This window comes from Eschscholzia californica, unplaced genomic scaffold (genome assembly GCF_041429995.1).
Source record: "Eschscholzia californica isolate CP2 unplaced genomic scaffold, dmEscCali1.0.p SCAF_1, whole genome shotgun sequence".
Lineage (NCBI taxonomy): Eukaryota > Viridiplantae > Streptophyta > Magnoliopsida > Ranunculales > Papaveraceae > Eschscholzia > Eschscholzia californica.
Window position 1 is genome coordinate 37,984,006 of NW_028238198.1, and position 24,708 is coordinate 38,008,713.

A 24,708-nucleotide genomic window follows, 5' to 3' on the forward strand; every position below is an offset into this window, starting at 1 on the left:
TGCCTCTGTAGTAGATAAAGCTACATACTTTTGTAATTTAGATTGCCATGACACTGCTCCCCCTGAAAATATAAATAGGTAGCCTGATGTGGACCTTTTGGAGACTACATCTCCTGCCATGTCCGCATCTGAGTAACCGACTAATACTGGCTTGTCATTACCAAAACATATACGAGCTTTAGACGTACCTCTAAGATACTTCAAAATCCACTTCACTGCTAACCAATGCTCTTTGCCTGGATTGGCAAGAAATCTTCTTACTACTCCAACTGCAAATGCAATGTTCGGTCTCGTACACACCATTGCATACATCAAGCTTCCTACATTTGAAGCATAAGGAATTTTCTCCATTTCTTCTTTCTCACTTTTAGTTGATGGACACTGATCACGAGTCAACTTGAAGTGACTGGCTAATGGACAACTCACTGGTTTTGTCTTGTCCATATCGAGAGATATGCATGCTAAGAATTTGTTTTGCTGGACCCAAGTCTTTCATATCGAAATACTTGTTTAGTTCCTTCTTTAACCTGCTAATTGTATTAGCATCCTGACCAACAATCAACATATCATCAACATAGAGCAGAAGTATAATCAAATCTCCATCCGGAAATTTATGAACGAAAACACAATGATCTGAAGTCGTCTTGTGATACCCTTGATCCTTCATGAATGATTTAAACTTTTTGTACCACTGTCTTGGTGCTTGTTTTAGCCATTATAAACTCTTTTCTAACTTACAAACCAAGTGTTCCTTACCTTTAACTTCAAACCCTGTTGGTTCTTTCATATACACATCTTCCTCCAAGTCACCATGAAGGAAAGCGGTCTTGACATCTAGTTGTTCAATTTCTAGGTTCATACTTGCAGCCAATCCCAATACTAACCGTATAGATGACATCTTCACCACTGGGGAGAAAATCTCATCAAAATCAATACCCTTCTTTTGCCCAAATCCTTTCACCACTAGGCGTGCCTTATACCGTGGTTGTGAATTTCTTTCTTCGGTTTTGATTTTGAAAACCCACTTATTTTTAAGAATCTTCTTATTCTTAGGTTTTTCAACCAACTTAAAAGTGTTGTTCTTATGCAATGATTCAATCTCATCTTGCATAGCTCTCAACCACTCCTTCTTGTGTTCATCATCTAAGGCTTCTTCATAACACTGTGATTCTCCACTATCAATAACCATCACATACTCGTGTGGAGGATACTTGGTAGATGATGTTCTCTCTCTAGTCAATCTTCTCAATTCAGCTGGTAGTTCCTGTTGAAATTCCATTCCTTGCTCAACATCATCACCCATAGGAGCATCTTCATGAGCTTCATCTTCATGATTTTGTTCTTCACCTGCATTATCATGCATAACCTTAGAAGAGATATGTGGATCTAGATCAATGAGATCATTACCATGATTCTCATGCTTCTCAACTTTCCCGAAGTCCTCAATAGTTTGATCTTCAAGAAAGACCACATCTCTACTTCCGATAATCTTCTTATCGACTGGATCCCATAACCTGTACCCGAATTACTCATCCGCATACCCTAAAAAGATGCATTCTTGGCTTTATCATCAAGCTTTGTTCTTTGATCTTTAGGTATATGCACAAAAGCTCTGCAACCAAACACCCTTAGGTGTCCATAATTGACTTCTTTCCCAGCCCACACTCTCTCAGCTACATCTCCATCTAATGGTGCTGAAGGTGATAAATTAATCAGATAACATGCAGTATGCATTGCTTCACCCCAGAAACTTTTAGGCAACTTAGCTTCTGAGAGCATACATCTGATCCTCTCCACAATAGTGAGATTCATGCGTTCTGCTACACCATTTTGTTGTGGAGTTTTGGGAACTGTTTGTTCATGTCGAATACCATGGGTTTTGCAATACTCTTCAAACGACCCGATGTATTCTCCTCCATTGTCAGTGCGAATGCACTTCAATGATTTTCCTGTCTCCTGTTCTACCATGTTGTGGAAATTCTTGAAAACTGCAAGTACCTCATCTTTGGTCCTTATGGCATATGCCCAAACTTTCCTAGAAGCATCATCGATAAAAGTAACAAAATACAAAGCACCACCAAGTGTTTTGACTTTTAAAGGTCCACAAATGTCAGAATAAACAAGCTCCAAAACACTGGATTTTCTTTCAGATGCATTCCTTTGAAAGGAAACTCTGTGTTGCTTTCCTACTAAATAATGAGAGCAAAATTTATACCTTTCATGATCGGTGATTCTTGTCGTTTAGCAAGGATTTGAAGTCCCTTCTCGCTCATGTGCTCGAGTCTTCTATGCCAAAGATCAGTGGAAGAATCTTTTTCAACTGCATTCAATTCTCCTTTACACAGTTTTACTTGAGTCCTGTATAAAGTACAACACTTCTTCCCCCTTGCTATCACCATTGACCCTTTTGTGAGCTTCCACTTTCCATCACCAAAGTGACTGTGGTACCCTTCATCATCTAATACTCCGGTAGAGATTAGGTTATATCGAAGATATGGTATATGTCTCACATTCTTAAGAATCAATGTACTCCCTGTGCTCGTCTCAATTTTCACTTCTCCAATTCCTACGATTTTTGAGAAACCTAAGTTTCCCATCCTGACTTTGCCAAGGTCACCAGTTCTGTAAGAGTTAAAGAAATCCTTACATGGAATAGCATGATACGAAGCACCTGAGTCAACCAACCATGTTGTTTCTGGTTTTGACTCAGTCATACTTAAGCAAGTGTCTCCACAACCTGAGAGTAAGATAATGTCATCACCTGAGGCAACTGCCGCAACATTATCTTGTTTTTCATCATCCTTTTTATTTTCCTTCTTTGGTTTCCTGCAATCACTCTTGTAATGACCCATTTTTCCACAACCAAAACATCTAACTTCTTTCTTTGGTTTTGATCTCCCCCTTGACTTATCACGGTTATGAGGTTTTCTACTTTTACCTCTCCCCCGTCTTTCTGTAACAAGTGCCTCTGAATGAGACTCGTCTGACGATGATTTCCTTCTTGTTTCTTCATTCAACAAACTACCTGTTACGTGATTCATACGCATTATGCCATCAGGAGCAGAATTGCTAAGACACACCACCAATGTCTCCCAACTATCTGGTAAAGAATTTAGAAGAAGTAAGACCTGTAACTCATCATCCAAAATTAACTTCATTACAGAAAGCTGATTTACTAGACTTTTCATCTCATTCAAGTGTTGAGCAATTGATCAGGTTCTTTCTTTATATTGTAATTTTCTTAGCTTTCTGAACAAGTAAGTCTTTTTGGCAGCTGTCTGCTGATCATATAATTCTTCTAATTTCCTCCATAGACTAAAAGCGGAAGTCTCCGTCGATACATGATGAAAAACACTGGGTTCTACCCATTGTCGAATAAATTCAACAACCTTTCGATCTAATACCTTCCAATCATCTTCATCCATTTTCATCGGTTTGGTACCGTTATTTTCAATGGGTGCAGCTAGGTCTTTGCAGTAAAACAAATCTTCCATTTTTTGCTTTCCACAACAAATAGTTTTCTCCATCTAAACTAATCATGCAATTAGTGTTCACTTCCACATTTCTGAACAATAAATCTAACCCTAGCTCTGGTACCACTTGTTAGGAAAAATAACCTAATTAACTTGTTCAGGAATATGAAGATAAACGATGCGAAAGTAAAAGTAGACACACCAAGATTATTTAACTTCGAAAAAAAACCCTCTAAGATAGAAGGTAAAAAACCACGGGACCTAGTCCAGAAATCTTCCACTATAAAATAATGGGTTACACAATTCTTCACCAAACCTATGGTGGATAAACCAATTGTTCAAGATGTGTAGAAATACTCTTGGATAACAATTCTTCCCTAAACAAATAGAGGATTAACCAACTCTTCAAGATGTGTAGAAACACTCTTGATAACAACTCTTCACCAAAACTATGGTGGATAAACTGAATAAAGAAACAAAGAAATAGAAATCTCTTACTCCTTAGGATTTGAACAAATCCTAGATTACTAAAGGTTGAAGAAGATAACCACAAACTAAATTGCTTCACAAGATTCATAATCTTCTTTTCTTCAAACCAATATTCTTCTCTTTCAATCTCTCTTGAAAAAACCACTTCAGAAATCTCTCTTTCTCTGACTTCTCTTTGTTCTAGAAGTTGTTGTGTATAATCTCTTCCCTTTCATTCCCTTTTATATTGATAAATAGGGAGGTTTACCAATAGAAATAGGAATTCCTTTTTAGGCTTGAAAAATTAGAAGTTTCTATTTTTTTCCCGAAACAAGGAATAAGGGAAATCCTATTCCAACTAGGAGTCCTTTTATTATAAGGAGGGACCCCAACAAGGAATAATGAGCTCTTAATAAAAAATCAAAATGCTCTTCCCGTCGGTAAATCGTGAATGTAGACATGGTAATGGGCGTGACCAATCGAGGTCGGTGTCTATATAATAATCGACAACGTGGTGGTCCTAATAATACTTCAAACGGTAAAATCAATATCGCACCATGAGATGTGGAATAAAACCAAATACAAACATGAGAAAGAAAAGGTGTACAAACATCTAATCATCGAAAATATGTTTGTCACCGCAATGTAGGGGGCATCCGTCGCGTGTTTTCCGCACTAACGAACACTTGGTTACTTGCAGACATGGGTGTGCTTCCATTTCATAACCCACTTCTATGTATCGTGACAATCAAAGTGTTATCCATATTGCTCATAATTCAGTCTTTCACGAACGCACCAAACACAATAAGATTAATTGTCATATTACTCGGCACCATTTCACTCAAGGCACCATCAGTTTTTTCGTTCGTCTCAACCACTATGCAAATTGCTGACTTGTTCACCAAGTCACATTTGATTCCACACTTTCGTTTCTTAGCTGGTAAACTCTCGATGCTTTTCAATACCGCACCGTGAGTATGAAGGAGGGTAGTTTAGTCATTTGCCTCTTAAGGGCTTTTTAGTATTTGCCTCTATTAGTTATTTGTGTTGGCTACTACTTTTGTAACTTAACTTCAATCTAATGAAACTCTAGCCTCCATTGACAGTTTTCCTTTCTTCTTCAATCTTGTTATCTGCTCATTAGTACTTGGTAAGGGTCTTCACAAAGAAGAAACTGAACAGTACTCAAACTTTCCTTATTCTTCCTAATGAAGTAATAATGAACAAAACCCATATAAAACAATATCACTTCCCAGTTCTCATTTACAAGAAAGAATGTACTGAAATACAGAATTACTTTTTCAAAAATAAAATCAGATTATTTAACACAATAACATACATCAATTCAATTAGTTTCCAAGCTGCAGAAAAAGATCGAATTAGATCATCAGATACAACAAGAACATATCACCATTATAAGTAACTTACACGCCGCAATCTCTTCTTCCTCTTCTTTTTTCTTTCTTCTTGTATTTTTTTTGTTACCTTCCAAGATGTAATAATGGCAGAAATTTCACCAAAAGAATCTTACCAGATGAACTGCATTTCATGAATCACTTTCAAGAAGAGAGGACTGTTAAGAAACACCCTCTTCTTTTAATCGTAGACGAGCCACAAGTTGTTTTTGATCATTATTGCTCCCAAAATCTTGTCGATTATCGTTAACCATGGAAATTTGTGGTTTCATCTGGGATATGTTATTATTGCCTGTATTGTGACTGCTGTTTCTAGCTGCAGGTACGGCGTGACTATGTTTTCCCTCGTATGTTGTAATGACAGCTTTAGGATCGGTTGAATCCCTCTCGACATGCTTCCGAACATTACAACTAATGAATGTACATTTATAGTAGCTCCTGTGTAGAAACCAAAATGTATATGGGTTTAAAAATGTTCTTTGAAGTGCAACTTCTTACTTGTGCGTTAATAATAATATGTGAGAATAGTTCAACATGGACAGAAGAGTCACAACTAACTACATAATATCTAGGACCTCTCACTCATTGCCAATTGGTTTCGAGTTGGAAGTCCACAACTTGTAGGTGTTACTGAGTGTCTACTTTTCAGGAATTGAATGTCTAATAAACATGGAAAACTATGCAAGAAATAGGTACATCAAATAGTATGTTCCCTTGCCTCACAAGTCATTATACTACAAACAGTGTTCTGTGACAGGGAAATGAATCCTAGGAATAAAATTATCTTCAATGGAGGAAGAACGAAGGATTCAGTATACCCTTTCACGCAATTGTTTCACGGTTCAGTTTTCTTCTTAAACATGGGGCGTGTATTAGTGTACAGAATGTAGTCATATCTATATAATCATAGATCGAGCGACAACCCACAACCATTTACGAAAGGGCACAAGGAGCTCAAAGGACTTAGTATCAGAAGCTGTAACTGAAATTTAAAGAAGTCGTGCACTAAACAATATATAACATTTTCCTACTACTAATGTCAAGTTATGGAAGGAAATAATACCTTGGGTAAGGATTCCCTTTCACCACTTTCTGTCCATACTTGCGCCATCTATAACCATCATCCAAGAGATCGACTTCACTTGTTGTCTGCACAATGATTCTAGATTCTGCGACTGATCGATGTGAAGCTTGCTCTGATACCCTGACTTCTGTGTTTCTGCTCATGGAAAGAACTTTTCTATTTAAAATTTTAACATATAAAGTAACAAGACATCCAGACTTAAGAATAAAATAAACCTTATTACCTTCTCTTATGATCAGGTTCATCGTCATCCTCGTTACCAATTCTTGTTTCAGCATTATCAATTTCCTCAGTATCACTTGAACCAGATCCATGTGTGGTTTGGCTGGACTCCCGATCTTTCCTCAACTTCGATAGACCATTAACATATTCATTTACACTACTACCTTCGAAACCCGAGTCTGCGTTTCCTTGAAAATCTAAGTTACCATTCAAATTCCCAGCTTGTTTCAAACGCTTACTTAATTTAGGTTTTTGATGGTTGTGTTGTCCCTTGTAGATAATCTCAGTGACTTGTCCATCTAGAGATCGCTCAACCTTTTTCTTGACAATACAATTTGGATGAGTACATTTATAATAGCTACGAGGATATTCACTTCCTTTGACTTGCTTCTGCCCATATTTCCGCCAATTGTAACCATCATCTGCTGGCTTATCGACTATAAGAAGAGGTGGTTGAGATCTATGATCAGAATAAGATACCTCTGATGGTTTCACCTTCCCTCTTTTATCATCAGAAGATAATGAGAGCATCTGCTGAGAATAAGTTCCATTAGAAGTAAAGAATTCATGTTGTGTGAATGATGTCGGAGGTACTGACAATGAAGATGGATATTCAGCTTGGAAATGACTCTGTGACTGTAACTGGGAAGCTTGAGCTGTAACTTGTGCCAAGACTTGTTGATGGGAGATTCCATATGGTCCCTGTATACACCCGACTTAAAGTTCAATTTCCACGAGCAAGTTAACAATCTCTTTCAAACTGTACCACTTATACATGGACGCGACATATCACAAACATAATTTAGATCGGGTAAATCGACATTCTAGGCCACACATTTTTCTAACTTAGGTAGATAAGAGAGAGTCAATATAGACGATATCTACTAGTTGATTAAGAGATGATCCTCCATTTTCCCTCGTTACAGATAAGCTAATTTAAACCAAATGGGAGTGGAAAAGACTATTCTCAGACCCCCCCCCCCCCCCCCCCCCCCCCCCCTCATGTGTTTTTTGAGCCTACCACTCGATTTTTTTCTTTCCGGTGACGTGGAGCGTGTTGGGCGTAGCTCTGATACCAGGTTAAGTTTGTGGTCATCCAACTCAAACTAATTGGCAATGAGTGAAGAAGGGCTAGACATTATATTCTTTGTTGTTGGAGCGCCCATTCCCAATGTGGGACTATTCTCACATGCCTCCTCATGTCCGACATTCTTTGCGCCTAACAGGTGTTTTGTTTCCTTTTTCGGGTTACCAGAAACGTAACATGTTATCAGAAAGTTAGGTCTACACGTGATACTAAAAGCCACACGTGCTCCACGTCATCCAGAAAGGAAAAAAACACGTGTTAAGCTCAAAAAACCCCACATGTAAGGGGGTGTATGAGAATAGTCTCATATGGGAGAAGGGCGATCTAGTAACTAAGAATATCATGGGGAGTTCCTCTCCACTCTTTGTCAATTGATTTTGAGTTGGATGACCACAAACTTAGCATGGTATCAAAGCTAGGCCCACACATGAGAGGTTTAAAAGAAGTATGAGTTCCACGTCACTCGAGAAAGAGAAAAAAGAACACGCTAGTTGCAAAGAATGCCACACGTGACGGGGCGAGTGAGAATAGTCTCACATTGTAGGGAAATGATAGAGTGCCCAGCTAGAATGCCCACTAAAATGCCCAAATCTCCTCATTTAGAAATAAAAGCGGTCTCCATCGCAGTCAAACTTTGAAAAAACCTTGTCTTTCAGTGAATCCACGTCAGCTGGGCATTTTAGTGGGCACCGAGCTGGGCCCTCTAGCATCTCTCGACATTGTAATGAGCACTCCAACCACCAAAAATATAATGTCTAAGTCTTCTCCACTCATTGCCAATTGGTACTGAGTTGGATGAGCGCAAACCTTACAATATTAACAGATATGTTTATAACTACAAAGTACAAAAATTGTTGATATCCCAACAAGCTTGTACAATATTAAGAGATAACCCTCAAAGTCTCTTTCCAAAACAATTATGCACACCCAATTACATAATCCAGTCTAGTAATCAAAATCAAATTCCATCTCTGAAAATTACCCATAAAAAATGTATCACTTGATTTTAATCATTCAATCCCTTGTTGACAAACCCATAAAAGTAAATTTTGATTAAGACCCAGATTCAAACTTTTGTTTCCCTTTTTTGGTAAGTAAAAAGGTTTTTAAAGTTGAAATCAAAAGAAACAGTTTGTAATAACTTACTTGACTAGCAAAGGAGAATGAAGCAGGAGAATCAAGTAAGGTGGTAGGACTCAACCCAGGAGGAACAGTAAAAACAGGTGATTTAGTAATGACTAAATTAAATGGCCGATTCTGCTTGAAATTTCCCCAATCTCCTGATGCTCTTTCTTTAGATAAATCATCTTCCATTGGTAAACCCATCTTGCTGGTACGACCTTCAAGAAGCTGGGAGAAAGAGAAAGAATCTGAATCATTAGCATCATCATTTTGGGAGAAAAAGTTTGAAACTAAAGTCATGGGACCAGGACTTATTCCAACTCCATTTCCTGTAAATAAACTCTCTAGACTTGAACGAGGTGGTACAGAAATTGTAGGTTTAGGAGGACGACTTGTTTTTCTTGAACCTTCATTGTTATCATCCATTTATTAGCTCTTTCTTTAGAATGTTATTGAACTTCCCCACAATTCTTTTCTTTCTTTAGGGTTTGTTTTGTTGTTGTTGTTGTTTAATGCAAAAAGTGGGAGAAGAGAAAATCTTCATAGGTTTTATGAATTGGTGAAAAAGTCTTGCAGTTGAAGAAGAGAAAAGGACATCTTTTTCTTTTCAATATTTTAATTAGATAGGGTTAAATTAGAACTAAAATTCAAAAAATTTATGACTTATTTACCCTCAACGACTCTTAGTAAAGACGGAAATGCCACATCAAGGTCTTCTATTTGTCCATAATGTAAACAACAAAAGATGACTTTACCAGGTGATTGGTTGAAGTCAATTTTCATCCTCTTCATAGTTTAGATATTTTTAGTAAGTCTGATTAATGGTTTGGCCAAGTTGTGGCTTGTGGGTACCCTATGCCCCACTGATTCCTAGATCCAAACACCACAATAACCAAAAAAAGAAAAAAAAACGTTTAGTAATGAGTATAATGTAGTCTAAATACAGTGTATGTCAGTCACTAAATGAGTGGTTTGATTAGGGGTGGGAATCGGCGGATTCGGTCGAGCTCGGGTGTGATAGAGTCGAGCTCGGGCGGATCGGACACTAAAATACCTAGCCCGCTACTAGTATTCGGACAGATTCAACATATTCAATGCCCGTAGCCCGTCCGAGCCCGCCTGCCCGAGCGGGCTCCATCGGTGACGGGCCGGACGGACTCGGGTTATTTTAGTATTTTTTTGGAAGTCGACTACGATCTACGTATGTCGTTACATTTGGCACTTGACACATCATAGATGTGATAAGCTCGATAACTGCCCACTCAAACACTAACAGAACCGGACCTATAGCCCAACAAGACATGACCTAAAGCCCAACAACATTATTTACACCCTAATAACTCCAATTCAAATAACCAAAGTTCCACCTTCTCTGGGATTCGAACTTGGGACCTCCAGGAATTTCTGGAGTTTATGTCAACACCTTGGAACCACTTGGGCTACCAACTGTTGACATTTTTTTTTTTAATAATTAGCCAACTCTTTCTGAACTCTAGGTTAGTATATTTTTTATTGTGCTTCTTTTTAATCATGTATTAGGTTCAACCTCTCTGCCCCTCTCTTATCTTTGGTGCTATTATGCATTCAGTAGACTTGTTTTAAAGAGTTACATAAACATAAATTAAAACCATCAAACTATCTTTCATGTAACTAGGTTACAACAAAATAAAACAAACTATCTCAAGTTCTCAACCCATTGTTTTTTTTTTTTTTGTTAATAAATACATTAAGTAAACTTAGAGTAGAACATTATCACAATGCTTATGAACTAAAAAAGATGGGACAACTTTCCACAACTTTGACGACTTCTTCTTTCTCGCCCATTTTGCTAGTATGTCTGCTTTATCATTCAGTTGCCTGTTAGTGTAGGTGAAAAGGACCTTGTCTAGTCTTCTTGCAGCTTCCTTTATCCTCTTTATATGGATATTAGAGTACCAATGGATGGTATGCTTCTGGTTGGTGAGATGGTTGATGAGATTAATATTATCACTTTCGATAATAATATTCTTGTGGTTGTTTTGATGGGCCCAGAGGAGTCCCTTTAAGATAGCAACTGCTTCACCTTCTTCACTATTCCTCGCTTTCTCAGTGGATGCAAAAGCACCCAGAAACCTAGAATCAGCATTATGAGCTATGATGCCAATCCCAATATTTTCAGCCACCGAGATGAATGAAGCATCAACATTGATTTTGATGAAGGGGTCTACAGGGGGTTTCCAAGTAGCTGAGTTTGAAGAGTTCTTTCTATTCTTTTCTACTACCTTTTCAGGAAAACTCTTAATGTTATTTATGACAGATTTGGTATCCGAGATGTTTGTTGAAAGCAGTTATCACATCTCATTTTCCATATAAACCAAAGGATCGTAGCGAAGTGGGATCCATTTACGGTAGTGGTTCTCTGAGGGGAGTTCTGCCAGGAAAAAATCCAGTCTATGATCGAGGTGATATTTTCTGTGATAACATTAAAGTAGAACCATATGTTCTTAGCCATAGGACAGTGTAATAGTGCATGTTCCATTGTTTCCTGAGAAGGACACTTAGTACATAGAAAGTCATTACCTATATATTTTCCGATCTGATACTTGACTGGTAATGCCTTATTGCAAATTTTCCAGAGAAACAGTTGAATGCGTGGAATAGTGGGGATCGACCAAATGAAATTCCAGTTATTATGGGTTGGATGGGTTGTGCTGATGGGATTTCTAAGATGATGATACATGGACTTAACTGTGAATTTCCCTGATTTCGAAAGTTTCCATCTAATTTGATCATTTCCTCTATTATCAATGGGGATCGTTTTAATGAGATTACTAGTAGCCACATCAAACGTTTCATCCAATGTATTTTCGTTCCACTCATCGTTTGATAAGAGCTGAGAGACCTTAACCAAGCTCGAGTTTTTATCATTCTGGAGAGGAGGTTGAGTATCTGGGATCCAGCTGTCGTTCCAAATATTGACCTCTGTACCTGTGTGGATCTCCCAACAGGTTAGGTCTTGCACCTGATTGTAAACTTTATTTATGTTCTTCCAAATCCACGAATGGTGGTTTTTACTACTGCCTGGAGTGTCCGTATGGGGGAAATATTTAGCTTTTAACAATTGCACCCACGCAGCCTTCGGCTCCGTCCTGAGTCTCCAGGCAAGCTTGCTGGGAAACGCTTTGTTATCCAAGTCCGGAAGATGTATTCCCAGTCCACCTTCTTTTTTTTACCAACATATGGATGTCCAAGCCTTTGTACAGATTCCTTTAGACTTACCCCACCAAAATGACTTTTGAACAGTCATAATGCGTTTGCTGACACTTTTCGGGAGTGCGAAGCATTGCATCTGGTATCGAGGTACGGCTGCCGCCACGGAAGCTATGACCACCGTTCGACCTGCCTGCGAAAGAAAAGAATGATTCCATTTATTAAGTTTTTTATTAATCTGCTCGATCAGCTCATTAAAAATTTTCGTCTTGTTTGCACCGATGAAAAGTTGCGCTCCCAAGTATTTCTCCGACGTCGAAGCGTATTTGACTTTTAGAGACTTCGTAATCATCCTTTTGAACTTAGGATGAGAGTTCTTCGAAAAGAATATGTTCGATTCATTGTAGTTGATAATTTGACCTGAAGCATCACAGAATATACGGAGAAGATTTTTTAAATTGTAAATGTTATCCAGAGAGTTTTTACCGAAGATGATACAGTCATCAGCAAATAAGAGGTGGGAGATCTCCATCTCAGAATTACTAATCGGGTACCCTATGAAGGAGTCCGTACCCACTTTGGCAGTGATGAGCCTACTGAGGCCTTCCATAACCACCGAGAAGAGAAACGGGGAGAGGGGATCTCCCTATCTAATGCCCCTGGAAGGGAAGAACTTCTGGCCTGGCGTACCGTTAATGAGAACTGCCATAGAGGAAGTCGAAATGCAGGCGCTGATCATGCTTATCTAGTGCTCAGCGTAACCTAGTTTACGCATAATCTCTTCTAAGAAATTCCATTCAACTCTGTCGAATGCTTTCGACATATCTAGTTTAAGGTCGAAGTAACCTTTATTTCCTTTCATCTTTTTGTAAGTGTGAATAATTTCTTGAGCTATGATAATATTATCCGAAATTTGTCTGCCTGGGACATAGGCCGATTGAAAAGGAGATATAATTTTCGTAAGCGTGTGTTTGAATCTATCTACAAGGATTTTTGTTATAATTTTATAAGTTGTGTTAAGAAGGCTAATCGGACGAAAGTCTGCCGGAGTTTGGGGTGCAGTAGTTTTAGGAATAAGGCAAATGTTCATATGATTAGCATTAGGGGGAAGGATTGCATTGTGAAAGAAGCTGGTTACCATCCTATAGATATCCTGGCTAATAGTGTCCCAGTTGGCTTGAAAGAAGAAAGGGGGGAAGCCATCCGGACCTGGAGCCGCCTCTCTCTTTAAACACCTGATCGCCTCATCCACCTCTGTTTTATCAGGTGTCCTAGTGAGCTCTTGGTTTTGACTGTCTGATATGGAAGGCTGGAAGAGCTCAAGGATCTGGGCATCAACAATAGTTCTGGTGGAAGTGCTAATATTCAGGAAATGGGAGGAGAAAATGTTTTGTATATCGTTGAAGTTGTCCTGCCAATTTCCTGTATCGTCTTTAATAGCAAGAATACTATTATTACGATTTCTCTGTATGGCTTGAGAGTGAAAATATTTTGTGTTTTTGTCTCCTAGAGTAATAAAATTGTTTCGAGATTTTTCTTTCCACAAACTTTCTTGGAGATTGTATAGCTCTTCTAACCTCCTACTGAGGTTAATCTGATCTGTTTTGCTATTGCAATTCTGCATTTGCGCTACTATCGCATTGATACTAAAATCAATGTTACCGAAAACATTTTTATTCCATTTGGTAAGGTGCTTGCTCAAATTCTTAAGATTTGCTTGAATGTCATTATAGAGGTCATTATTCATCTCCCACTTATTAGCTATAAAGTCGTGGCATTCCGGATGAGACATCCAAGTACGAATGAACTTAAAGGGTTTTGGATTTTTTTTTATATCATTACGATTAGTCAGGAGTATAGGAAGGTGATCCGACCCTACACTGTCCATGTGAGTAATACCCGAGTTCTTAAACTTTTGAAGCCATTGTTGATTGGCTAACGCTCTATCCAACCAATCTTGAATCAGATTATTGCCGAATTGTTTGTTACTCCAGGTAAAGGGGTTTCCTAAGAAACCCATATCCAGAAGCTCGAGTTTAGAGATGATGGTTTTGACTTTGGGTGTGATGGAGTTGGTGTTGGAGCTGCCTCCACACTTGTCTTGAGGATCAAGTATAATGTTAAGATCCCCGATCACGACCCAAGGCACATCAGAGCCAGGGTTTAGGTCTATAAGCTTTTTCCAAGGTTTCATCTTGTGATTATTATAGGGGCTACCATAAAAGCCCGTGATAATCAAAGGGTTGGAGTTGTGAATGTCTTGAAATTCCATATGAATCATGTTGTTGTCCGAAAACAGAATTTTGGCCTTGATATTGTGGTTCCAGTACATTACTAGACCACCGGCTTTGTTCACCGGTTCTATGTAGTGACTCGCGTATTCTTTGCCGAGGCGGATATTCTTCATAATATTGAAGGATTTGTTTTTAGTCTCCGAAAGGAAAATTATGTCCAGTTTAGTCCGGCCTATGATGTTAAGGAGATGCTTCTTAGTCATAAAGGAAGAGATACCTCTTACATTCCAACTTAAGATAGTTGGGCTACATTCTGAGGGTGCCTGCATAGTCAAAGCACTAAAGGCACTTCTGCCGAAAAAACAAAATATAATAACACTAAACCTTTCCAAACAGCCCACCCAGAGGTACACTACTCTAAAAGCACCCCGAATAAGCTAAAGGCCAGGAACACCAAGCCAAAAGCCAGGCAGAGACGAGAGAGAATAATCTAATATTACTTATCTTAAGCAGTACATAAACATAAGATTAAACCATTAACAGTCCAACATAAAATTAAACATAAAACAACCCACAGAAGTCTAAGGGCAACGCCAGCTAAACAAAAGAGACCCACTGAACAACCACGCCTGAGACTAAACAGGTCAGCACCACCACGACTCACAAACAACCGAACACAAAAGACCCCAGACCCCCAAGACTAGACCAAGCAGACAGACCAAAAGGGTCCAGCCAGAAGAGAACCCAAACAGGACTACTAACTAAGAAAGAACACAAAGTATAGACAGGAAAGAAAGACCAGACTCTAATCGACCAAGCTAGGCTGTTCATCGACCTCCTCATTTCTAGCATCCGATGCATCTCCAGGCGAAACTAAGAGAGAGTCTGCAAAGATGTGGCGCCTCCTCTCTTCTTGACTGTCAATAGATTCTGGAGGAGAGAAATACCAATTTGGAAGATTTGCCTGTGCTAAATCATATTCAACTATGGACTTGTACTTCCTGATGCCTCTGTTACAGCTTTCTCCAAACTCACCCGATCCACTTTCTCTAACTTTCTTAGTCATTGATCTGTGAAACTCCCCCTCCTCAACCTTAACCTCCATAAGGTGGTCTGTTTCCTTCCTCTTACTAATTTTATTATTTTGAACCAAAGAAGGCACTTTATCAATGCCTTGTTCATTGGAAGGGACGATAGATAAAGCCCAGTTCTGAACACTAGGGTTAATTGTTGGGGAGATGTCCATCTTAGAGCTAGAGGCTCTGACATTAGGCTTGATACATGGGACAGGGGAGTGTTCAATAATCCGACATCTATGACAGATAGCTTTTGGAAACCTTAAGTAACTAAAATTAACTGGCTTACCTCCATCTGTGAAGATGGAATTCAAGGTAGCTAACAAAGGAGTCCTCACATCATACATGAACTGGATACGGATCAAAGAGTTAGTTACCATACTAAAATTCCTTGGTTGCACTTGCATGATGTAACCCATACACGAAAATATGATGTCTAAGTCTTGACGATTCTGTATAGCCGAAGGAAGACCAGCAAAACTACACCACATAGGTTCACTCATCAGCTCTAGAGCCTCCTTGCTCAGTGGGAAATCCACTTCTTGCATGACCACCAGAAGACCTCTGATTATCCAGGGTCGACCCTGGTTAATTTCATTCATCACCACTGAACTCCTGGGTTTGATAACGAAGTGATTAGGACCATAGGAGGCTTTGGTGATCTCACATTCTCTGAAAAATCGAGACTGAGCAGAAAGGTTCCTTCTAATAAAACCGATCCCATAATCATAAGAGCAACATAGTCTAGCTACAAACCCTGCTTGAATTTCTTGTAGATCTTTGCTAATCGAAGGCTTCTGATATGCTATAGTCAAGTTACCATACTCTGAGATGTTCATCTGAAGAGCCATCCTATCTGTTAGGTCTTCTATTTGGAGCTTAGAGAAAACGTTCGACATTAACAGAGAAAAAGGAAGATGGAGAGGTAAGTGACTATAAATGAATCCAATTAACCCCAAGCAGATTACTATGTACCCATACCTTCTCAAGGTAGAAATATAATTAATTCCCTTGACATGCATGGTCTCGAACTAATAATCTAGTCTAAACTAGACTACATACCCACTCAAGCCCTAATGATCCTCGGGAAGAAGCAATAATCCCAGAGCCAACCACCACTTGTAACCCAGCAATAGATCTGACCTATCCAGAGTAACCAAACGTAACCGAAGACGAGAAAACCGGCGCACGCTTGAGGAGGGATAATGAACAGCCTAGCTAGGGTTAACTACTCTTGACACATGTAAAAAACGATCGAAAATTAAAGGTTAAAAAAAACTTACCTCGCTCTGCGAGAGATCTTCAGAAGAGATTGTGCCTTGCCTTTTTGCTGTTTCCCGATGTTAATGATGCTCAAACCTTTATGCTTCTTATTCCTTCTTACTCTATCTTTGTGCAGCTTTCTCCAAGAATTAATTGGATTAGGTTAACTAGATTGATCCCTAGAAATCCAAAAGATTGGATCTAACGGTAGTTATGTATGATCTTTATGGATCAACGCTTGCATGTACGATTATAGGAAGTTAAGAGGTGGATGGTGGATCCTTTAATGGTGTTTTAGGGTTTATTCAGGTGGAAAGGAGGGGGAAGGAAAAAAACGTCTGCTGACGTCACCGGAGCTTCTCTCTCCTAAAAAACCCCCAGCTTGAAAGTATCTATTGCCGTTCTCAACCCATTGTTAAAAAGAATACATCAACAATTAAGATCTAAAAAAAATAGTAAACCTTAGTTACTAAAGAAAACAGTAAACCTTAGATACCAAAGAAAACAGTAAACCCTAGATCTAAAAAAACAGTAAATCATTACAAAATACAAACCATTTCCAGATCTATAAAAAAAATTACATCACATTTAAATAAATAAAAAAACTATTCTTTGAGTTAACAACATTAGCAGATCTATAAAAAAAATATATTACTAACCAAGTTACAACAAATCCTTCGAGTTACATCACTTTTCTTGTCTCTTAACCCACATGTAGAAGTAGATCGGAGAAAAAAATTGAAGAATCATGGCGAAATAAATTTTCAGAGTTTACAACTTTCTACTATCAGTTGAATAGATGGTTTTGGGTTCTCTGAGATTTAATGGTTTTGGTTTCTCGTTAGTATTAGTTGAATAGATGAGATGAGAAGGTGTAATGGTTTTAGCTTTTTAGGGTTTAATGGAGTTTTGATGAGAATGAGAGAGAAACTAGACAGAGGAGGCGGCAAGGTAAGTTGTAATGGGAGTGGGAAAAGCCTCATTTTATAGGGTTTAATGGTAGCTTAGGGTTTCTCACGGGTTTTGAATCGGGCGGGCTTAGTGCTCGGGTATCGGACGGGCTTATCGGGCTAGGACTCGGATTTGAACCCCCGTCCGAGTCCCGGCCCTATAAGCCCGAGCCATCGGGCCGGGTAAGCCCGGCTCAGGTAGCACGCGGTCAGCGGGTCTAAACGGTCCGGGCGGATCGAGCCGGATCCCGGACCGTTTTCCCACCCCTAGGTTTGATAGATGCAAACTGTTGTTTGTTGTAAATTGAAAGCAAACTAAAGTTTGCTAGGAGCAAAACTTTTGTATGTTTTGGAAAATCATAAATGTTATGAAGATGATGTATTTTTATCTGTTTAGATCTTGTTTGATGATGGCTGTTTTATCTGTCTTGATGTTTTGGAACATCATCCAAAATTATTGCTACTCTAATAGTTAATAAAATTAGATAAGCTGCCTAAAATCGAATTGAATATTGTGATGAATAGAGTAAGCATCATCATCTTCTTCATCAAAAGCTGGATTCGGGTAAAATAAATATTGATACTGAGATCTTTGAATCTCTTTTTGCCACCGAAGTTTAATCCCTCATTTACATAGAAAACAACATGACAAAATTATTTTTTGTTAACAAGATCATAAGATGTAAAGAATAAAGGGGGGAAATAGTAAAATGATGGTAACAAAGAGAAAGATGATATTTATTCATGAAGATATATAACAATTAGATTCTAGTAAGTAGAACACATTTATAAAGGTTAATGGAAGAAGACGAAAAGAGTCTAAATTCATATAATTGGTAACCGAATAATAATTTGGAGTAAATGAGGAGAGAAAGAGTTTCCTAAGCATGCCCATACATGAAAATTGAAGGAGAAATTAATAAAATTCAATGATGAGATGGGGAAAACACCATAAGTAATAGACTACTATATAATGATTTAATGAGAGATTTCAATAGCAATACAAAATTTCTCGTACTCAACCATTTGCATGCATAACAAAATTAAAATTGAGGGAGAATATGAAAGGACGTAGGAAGTGGAAGAGTTGGGAAGTAAAACAACTGTGATTTAATGCAAGGTTTAACTCATTGAAGAGGGGTCTAAGGGTCTAGATTCAAAGGTTAACACTCAATGGTTGGGATTTAAATATGATGCATTAATTTTGTCTAGTCAGCTTGCATTTATTTTGTCCTAGTCAGCACAAAACCACTATGTTTTGTTATATAGATATCAAAATAGAAGGGTATTAGTGTAAATCGACCAAAATTGGTTAGGATATCCCTAGAATAACTACTATCCACGTATTTCTCTCCATACTCACTATTTTTACAAGTTATGAGTTGGTCAATATCTAAAACTTATTCAATCATACCAAATCCTATATAATAGAATACGTCAGTCGGTTAGACGAGGGATAAATCTGACCGTCTATTTTTATTGGGAGTTTGACAGAGATTAAGTCTGACCGCAGTTTAAATCTTCTTCATGTAAATTATATCAAAATAGATGGGTAATAGTGTAAATCGACCAAAATTGGTTAGGATATCCCTAGAATAACTACTATCCACGTATTTCTCTCCATACTCACTATTTTTACAAGTTATGAGTTGGTTAATATGTCTTCCCTATTTATTCTACATTATCTTTATCACTAATTATTCTCTATTTTTCATTCTACAGGATTCTTTTTAGGAATTTTGATTTAAATGTCATCTCTGGCGTTAGCCAAGAGGGATTTATCTCGTCCGTAAGACGTGGCGGAAACCTAGTTAAATTAAAAGTAGATTGCATTTGATGTATGTAATATTTTACTACGTTCAAGATATTAAAATAAACTAAAATATTATACGACATTTATATTAATTTTAATTTAATTAATAACTCGATGAGAGTGTTAGACTTCAAAATAATCACCAAAATGACCCTTTATTTTGATCAAACTTCCAAAATGACTTCTTAAATCACATTTTTGTCGTCAACACTTGGGCTCTAGACCTCTTTCATTTGTAGTTTAACTTCGGAAATTATCGTGCTTATCACATCTTGATGATGTATCAATGTCGCGTAATGACTAATGTAAAACGTAATCCATTTGCAAAAAAAAAACTCACATTTGTGTCACACTTGACATGAATTTTGTATATTTTATCTTTCGTCTTATTTAATACAGTATTTTTTAACAGAAGAGAATATATTAGGCAGGCATATTTGTCTCTTCGTCTCTATCGCTTACCATTTTCATCTCTCCCCCTTAAAATGAACATTATTAATTTGGTCCACTTTGACTAGCATAATAGTATTAACCTTAGGTCATGTTTGGCGTGGGAATGGAATGTGATTCCCGAGAATCACATTCGAGATCATTGTCTTGTGGGAATGGCGTGGGTCCGAAAATGTGATTTCCTCAAAAAGGGGTAATAACAACCCCCAGGGGGAGGTGGGTTTGTGATTCCCATTCCCGCGGAATCATATATATTAATATTTATTGGCAAATATATCCTTAACAAATATTGAATTACCAATTTTTAAATTACCGTGTGACATATAAATCATGATTAAACTAGGGTTTATGAATAAAATTTAAAATTAGATAAATTTTTATTTAGGTTTAGGAACAGAATTTTATTATAGATAAATTTTTATTAAGACCTTTGTTTATTACCTTTGAATTCTACCTCTTTGGTGTATCGCGTATCGTGTTATTATTTCATATCTACGGATTTTGAATAAATAATACTGATTTTAATATATAACAAAGTTGATGTGTATTTTATGTAGTTTAAATAAGGGTAAAAGTGACCTTTTACAAATATCTACATTCTTATTCCTATACGAATCAAACACCTAATTAGAAATATGTCAGGAATCAAATTCTCATTCCTGGTCAAACCAAACATCAAACTACAGTAATCTGATTCCCAGGAATCACGTTACGGAAATATGATTCCCAAAAATCACATTCCATTCCCGCGAGCCAAACATTGCCTTATTGTATCGGCTTCAAACATAAAGGTCAAAACTATTTACAGAGCTACTTTGGCTATTTACAAAGCTCAAAAGTTGGAATTTTTTAGCTTTCTCTGTAAATAAGGTTTTGCTATTTACAGAGCACATAGGAACTAAAATCAAATTTTGATAAGGATCAAACTGAAAAAAATATTGATTATAGAGTAGAAGATATTTTATTTCCTTCATTCCTAAATCCCACCACCAACACCTTCCACCACCCCAACAATCACCACCACAACTATGAACAATCAACTCACAATCACCTAGAAACATTAGTAATGGAAGAACCTGACACTGAGGAAGGTACATTAATGGAGGAGCTTGGTGGTCAAGAGCAGGGTCGTGCCTGAGATTTTAGAGGTCCAGTGCCAAACTTTAATTAGGCCCCCTTTTATAGATAAGTATAATAAAATTTTGATTGTACTGAATAACAGTTTTGGAATTAATTTTGATTGTACTGAATAACAGTTTTGAAATTTTGTATTTTCGTTCTTTGAAGCGAAAACATCATACCAGTTTTGAAGTATGACTTTATGTGTGGAAAGATTATCTTTCATTCCTCTTTTGCTTGTAAAAAGAAATACAAGTATAACAAAATTTTATGTCACAAAAAAACTATCACTAATAATAAATTGACTTAAGTTAAACATCATTCTTCGATTAATGTTAATAATTAATTTAGAAACAATTCAAAATAGTTGAACAATTATATTAATTAATATTTTTATTAGACGAATTCATCAAATGTAACAATTACCTGAAACATGAATGATATTTTCTTTTAAGTGTTGTGTTAGAGCTTATAAGTTGGAGAAGAATACGACATACTGGATTGTCGAAATTTATTTTAGAGTATAAACACTGCTATTTGTTTTTCAATTTAGAAATGAATAAATTAGAAATCTATTATATTAAAACAGGTCAGTCGGTTATCCAGGGGATAAGTCTGACCGTCCATTTTATTTTAGAGATTTGGTTGGAACACATCCGACGGATGATATAATTTTTGTTTATAAAAATAGACTACAAAAAGAAGGGTATCTATGTAAATCGTCAAAATTAGTTAGAATAACTACTACCCATATATTTTTTTTTCTATTGAGTAGAAAAACGTGGGAGGATGAGAAATTAGTGGGGAGAAAATCTCTCTTCCACATTCCTGATCGGTTTTTTTATGAAAAACTTCCCAAAATAACTACTTCGAAATATATTTAAATAGGACTCTTGCCATACTGATATCTTTTCACTGTAAGAAAAAAACAATCTCTCACATCTATTTTAAAGTTCAGGCTTCAATGAAATATTATTTTTCTTTTTTAAATGTAATTCTCTTTTTTTAAATGTAAATAACTTAGTATTTGATTGCTCCTCTTGGTTGTTTAATGTATAATTATTATTTTCTTTAAATGTAAAATGGCTATTCAACTGTTACAATATTCTTAACACGACGGCGCAGCCAAAAGGGATCTACCGCGTCCGTAGGACGCGGTGGGTGAAGGATATGGTGCCTGAAGTCTGAAGGAATGGTATCCTTCCGAAGGAGTGTCCTTCGACCAAGGATGCAATGCGTGCAATTTGGCTATTAGGATCTTAATGACCTTATTCGGAAGATCATTAGTCCGGTCCAATTAGGGGTCGTAATGCTTAGCTAGAAGCCAACTACGATCGTCGAATCAAGAGTTGATTCGCGGCTAACATAGACCGGATCCTACAAGGGTTACACAACAGAATAATGATTTGAACGGAGAGAATTGACTAGATGGGAAATGGCAAATAAGTGGATTGGATCCGTTATTGGTAAGTCCAGAAAGATTCGGAGAAGTCCGAAAGGGATAAACATGTCCGGGCCCAAAAGGGAGGCCCGGAATGGCTTTAGGAAAGCCGGCCATGTGATGGCCGGCCAAGGCAATAGGGCCGGCCATGTGATGGCCGGCTAGGCCCTAAGTGGGCCGGCCAAGGAAGCCCATAAAGGGCTATGTTGGCCGGCCACACTTAAGTGACCCAATGGAGGGTATTTTGGGTGTTGCCTAATAATTAGGTTTATGGAATCCTAGTTTGAGTCTAATACCTCTTCTAGGGAATTCTATATATACCTAATTATTAAACCTAAAGAGAGAGGCAATTTCAAGAGAGAAATTTCCCAAGTCTGAAAGAGTTTCAGAATATACATCTCAGAGAGAGAGAGAGAAAAGGAGTTTTCTCAAGTATCTAGTCAAGAAGAAGGAGTTCTTCATCTCAACCTTCAAGAAGGTCCTAGCTGACTGAAAGGAGGGAGTTCAAGTCATTATTCGGTGTCTCAAGTAGAGGAGCTACACTTGGAGCTCTTATCTTCCGAATACTGATCGGAATTTAGTTCGTGGGAAAGCGATTAAGAGGTAATCTTCTTTCCAATCTAGTTCATTGGTATGTTCATGTATAGATCCTGGATTAGTGTTAAACATATGATGTTTGAGATTCCGCTACCAACACTAATAGACAATTAGGTGTATGAGATACACTAGGTGAAAACCCTTCAGTGGCATCACGAGCCGTTTGCATGAACTATCTTTGACTAGATGAATTAGATTCATACTTGAACAACTAGATATTAGTGTTTTAATGTTTGAATAGAGATTTAAACATAAGTTTGATGAGATCAAATTAGGGTTTTGGATGAGATTCATGACCTAGAAACACTAGAAACAAAGTTTTATGAAAAGAGTTTTCATAAACAAGTGTTAGGGTTTTAGAATTTTGATAAAAATCATCAAAACCATGAAGATTGGTTGATGATTTGATCAAAAACAGTACCTAACAGCAGCTGGAACAGAAAGAAAGAAAAGAAAAAGAAGTTGGAACGGCAGGATTTTCCAAAAAACATGGAAACCCTACTGGCCGGACCGGCCAGGACGCGTCCAGGACGCGTCCGGGCCGGACCAGCACGTCTCGGACAGACAGTCCGAGACAGACAGGGACACGGACTGGAAATCCCAGTCCGTGAAGGACCGGGAATCCTAGTCCGAGCTGGACTAGGAGTCCGAGACTCTCGGGTCTCGGACGTCCCAGAGCGTCTAGGACGCGTCTGGGAATCCCAGTCCAACACGGACTAGGAGTCCGAGACTCTCGAGTCTCGGACGTCCCAGCGCGTGGGACGCGTCTGGGACATCCCAGTCCGAGACGGAATAGGATTCCGAGACAGGAGCGTCTCGGATATCCTTGACGCGTCTGGGACGCGCTCGAGGAACCTATTTAGAGTCTCGGTCTAGGACCGAGACACTGGACGGGCGTCCGGATGCATCGAGGATGCGTCTGGAGCAACCAGAAGCATCTCGGATGCGACTGGAAGCTTCCAGACGCAACTCGGATGCGACCGGAGCATCCAGAAGCGTCTGGGACGCGTCTGGACGCGTCCAGAAGGCATCCCAGATGGGATGGCCTAGCCGTCTGTGCACAGAAGCGTCTGGGACGCGACTGTGGGGCACGGATGCATCTCGGACCGAAAATCCGAGATGGCACGTGTGCTGTCCCGAGACCAGACACGTCGGGGACGCGTCTGGGAGTTCCAACAGCTCTCGGATTAAGCATCCGAGAGGCATATGCAGCGACCGGATGGCCTGGACGCGTCTGGGACGCGACCAGGACGCATCCTAGACATCTCATCCGAGATGTCTATGGTCTGTCCTAGGACAGAAGCGTCTAGCTGGGCTAGGACGCGTCTGCCCGAGAGACATAGCACGGCAGGAAGGTGCTGTCTCTAGGACCGGACCTTGACTGGGCTGAGTCAAGAGTTGACCAGAGACCAGTCAAGGGGCTTTGACCAGGGTTGACTCAGATCTTTTTGAGTGAGACTCAAAGGCCTTTTGGGCCATGATCTAAAAGGGAGTTTTTCAGACTTTTCTCCCGGTTCCGAGCATAATTTTTCCGACTTAGACCCGGGTTAGTAGAGTACCCAAACGGAGTTTTTCCTTATTTTGATTTTGGAAACAATTAAGGAAGAAACATAATGTTTTAGTTTGAGTATTGAGAATACGAAACTTTAGAAACATTAGACATAGAGATGTCACAAATTCCCACGAATAGCTATGCGATAGCAAA

At 38.4% G+C, this 24,708-nt stretch overlaps 1 protein-coding gene across 1 annotated transcript; it reads right to left on the bottom strand.

The window, feature by feature from the left end:
• Positions 1–5,176: 5,176 nt before the first annotated feature.
• LOC147566608 (putative WRKY transcription factor 3) lies at positions 5,177–9,502 on the bottom strand. The gene is made up of 4 exons (XM_086653096.1): positions 8,896–9,502; positions 6,664–7,364; positions 6,420–6,575; positions 5,177–5,794 (listed from the first exon to the last, which is right to left on the bottom strand). Exons 1-4 carry the CDS (start codon positions 9,295–9,297, stop codon positions 5,518–5,520), a joined length of 1,536 nt encoding a protein of 511 aa, XP_086509222.1. The 5' UTR covers positions 9,298–9,502; the 3' UTR covers positions 5,177–5,517.
• Between the last annotated feature and the right edge of the window lie 15,206 nt (positions 9,503–24,708).

What these genes read in the sequence shown, in the direction of transcription:
- LOC147566608 (XM_086653096.1), bottom strand. Translation starts at nt 9,297, where the DNA reads ATGGATGATAACAATGAAGGTTCAAGAAAAACAAGTCGTCCTCCTAAA. An exon ending in GAACCTGATCATAAGAGAAG is followed by an intron (nt 6,576 to 6,663) that starts GTAATAAGGTTT and finishes TTCCATGAGCAG; the next exon opens with AAACACAGAAGTCAGGGTAT. An exon ending in AAAGGGAATCCTTACCCAAG is followed by an intron (nt 5,795 to 6,419) that starts GTATTATTTCCT and finishes GTTTCTACACAG; the next exon opens with GAGCTACTATAAATGTACAT.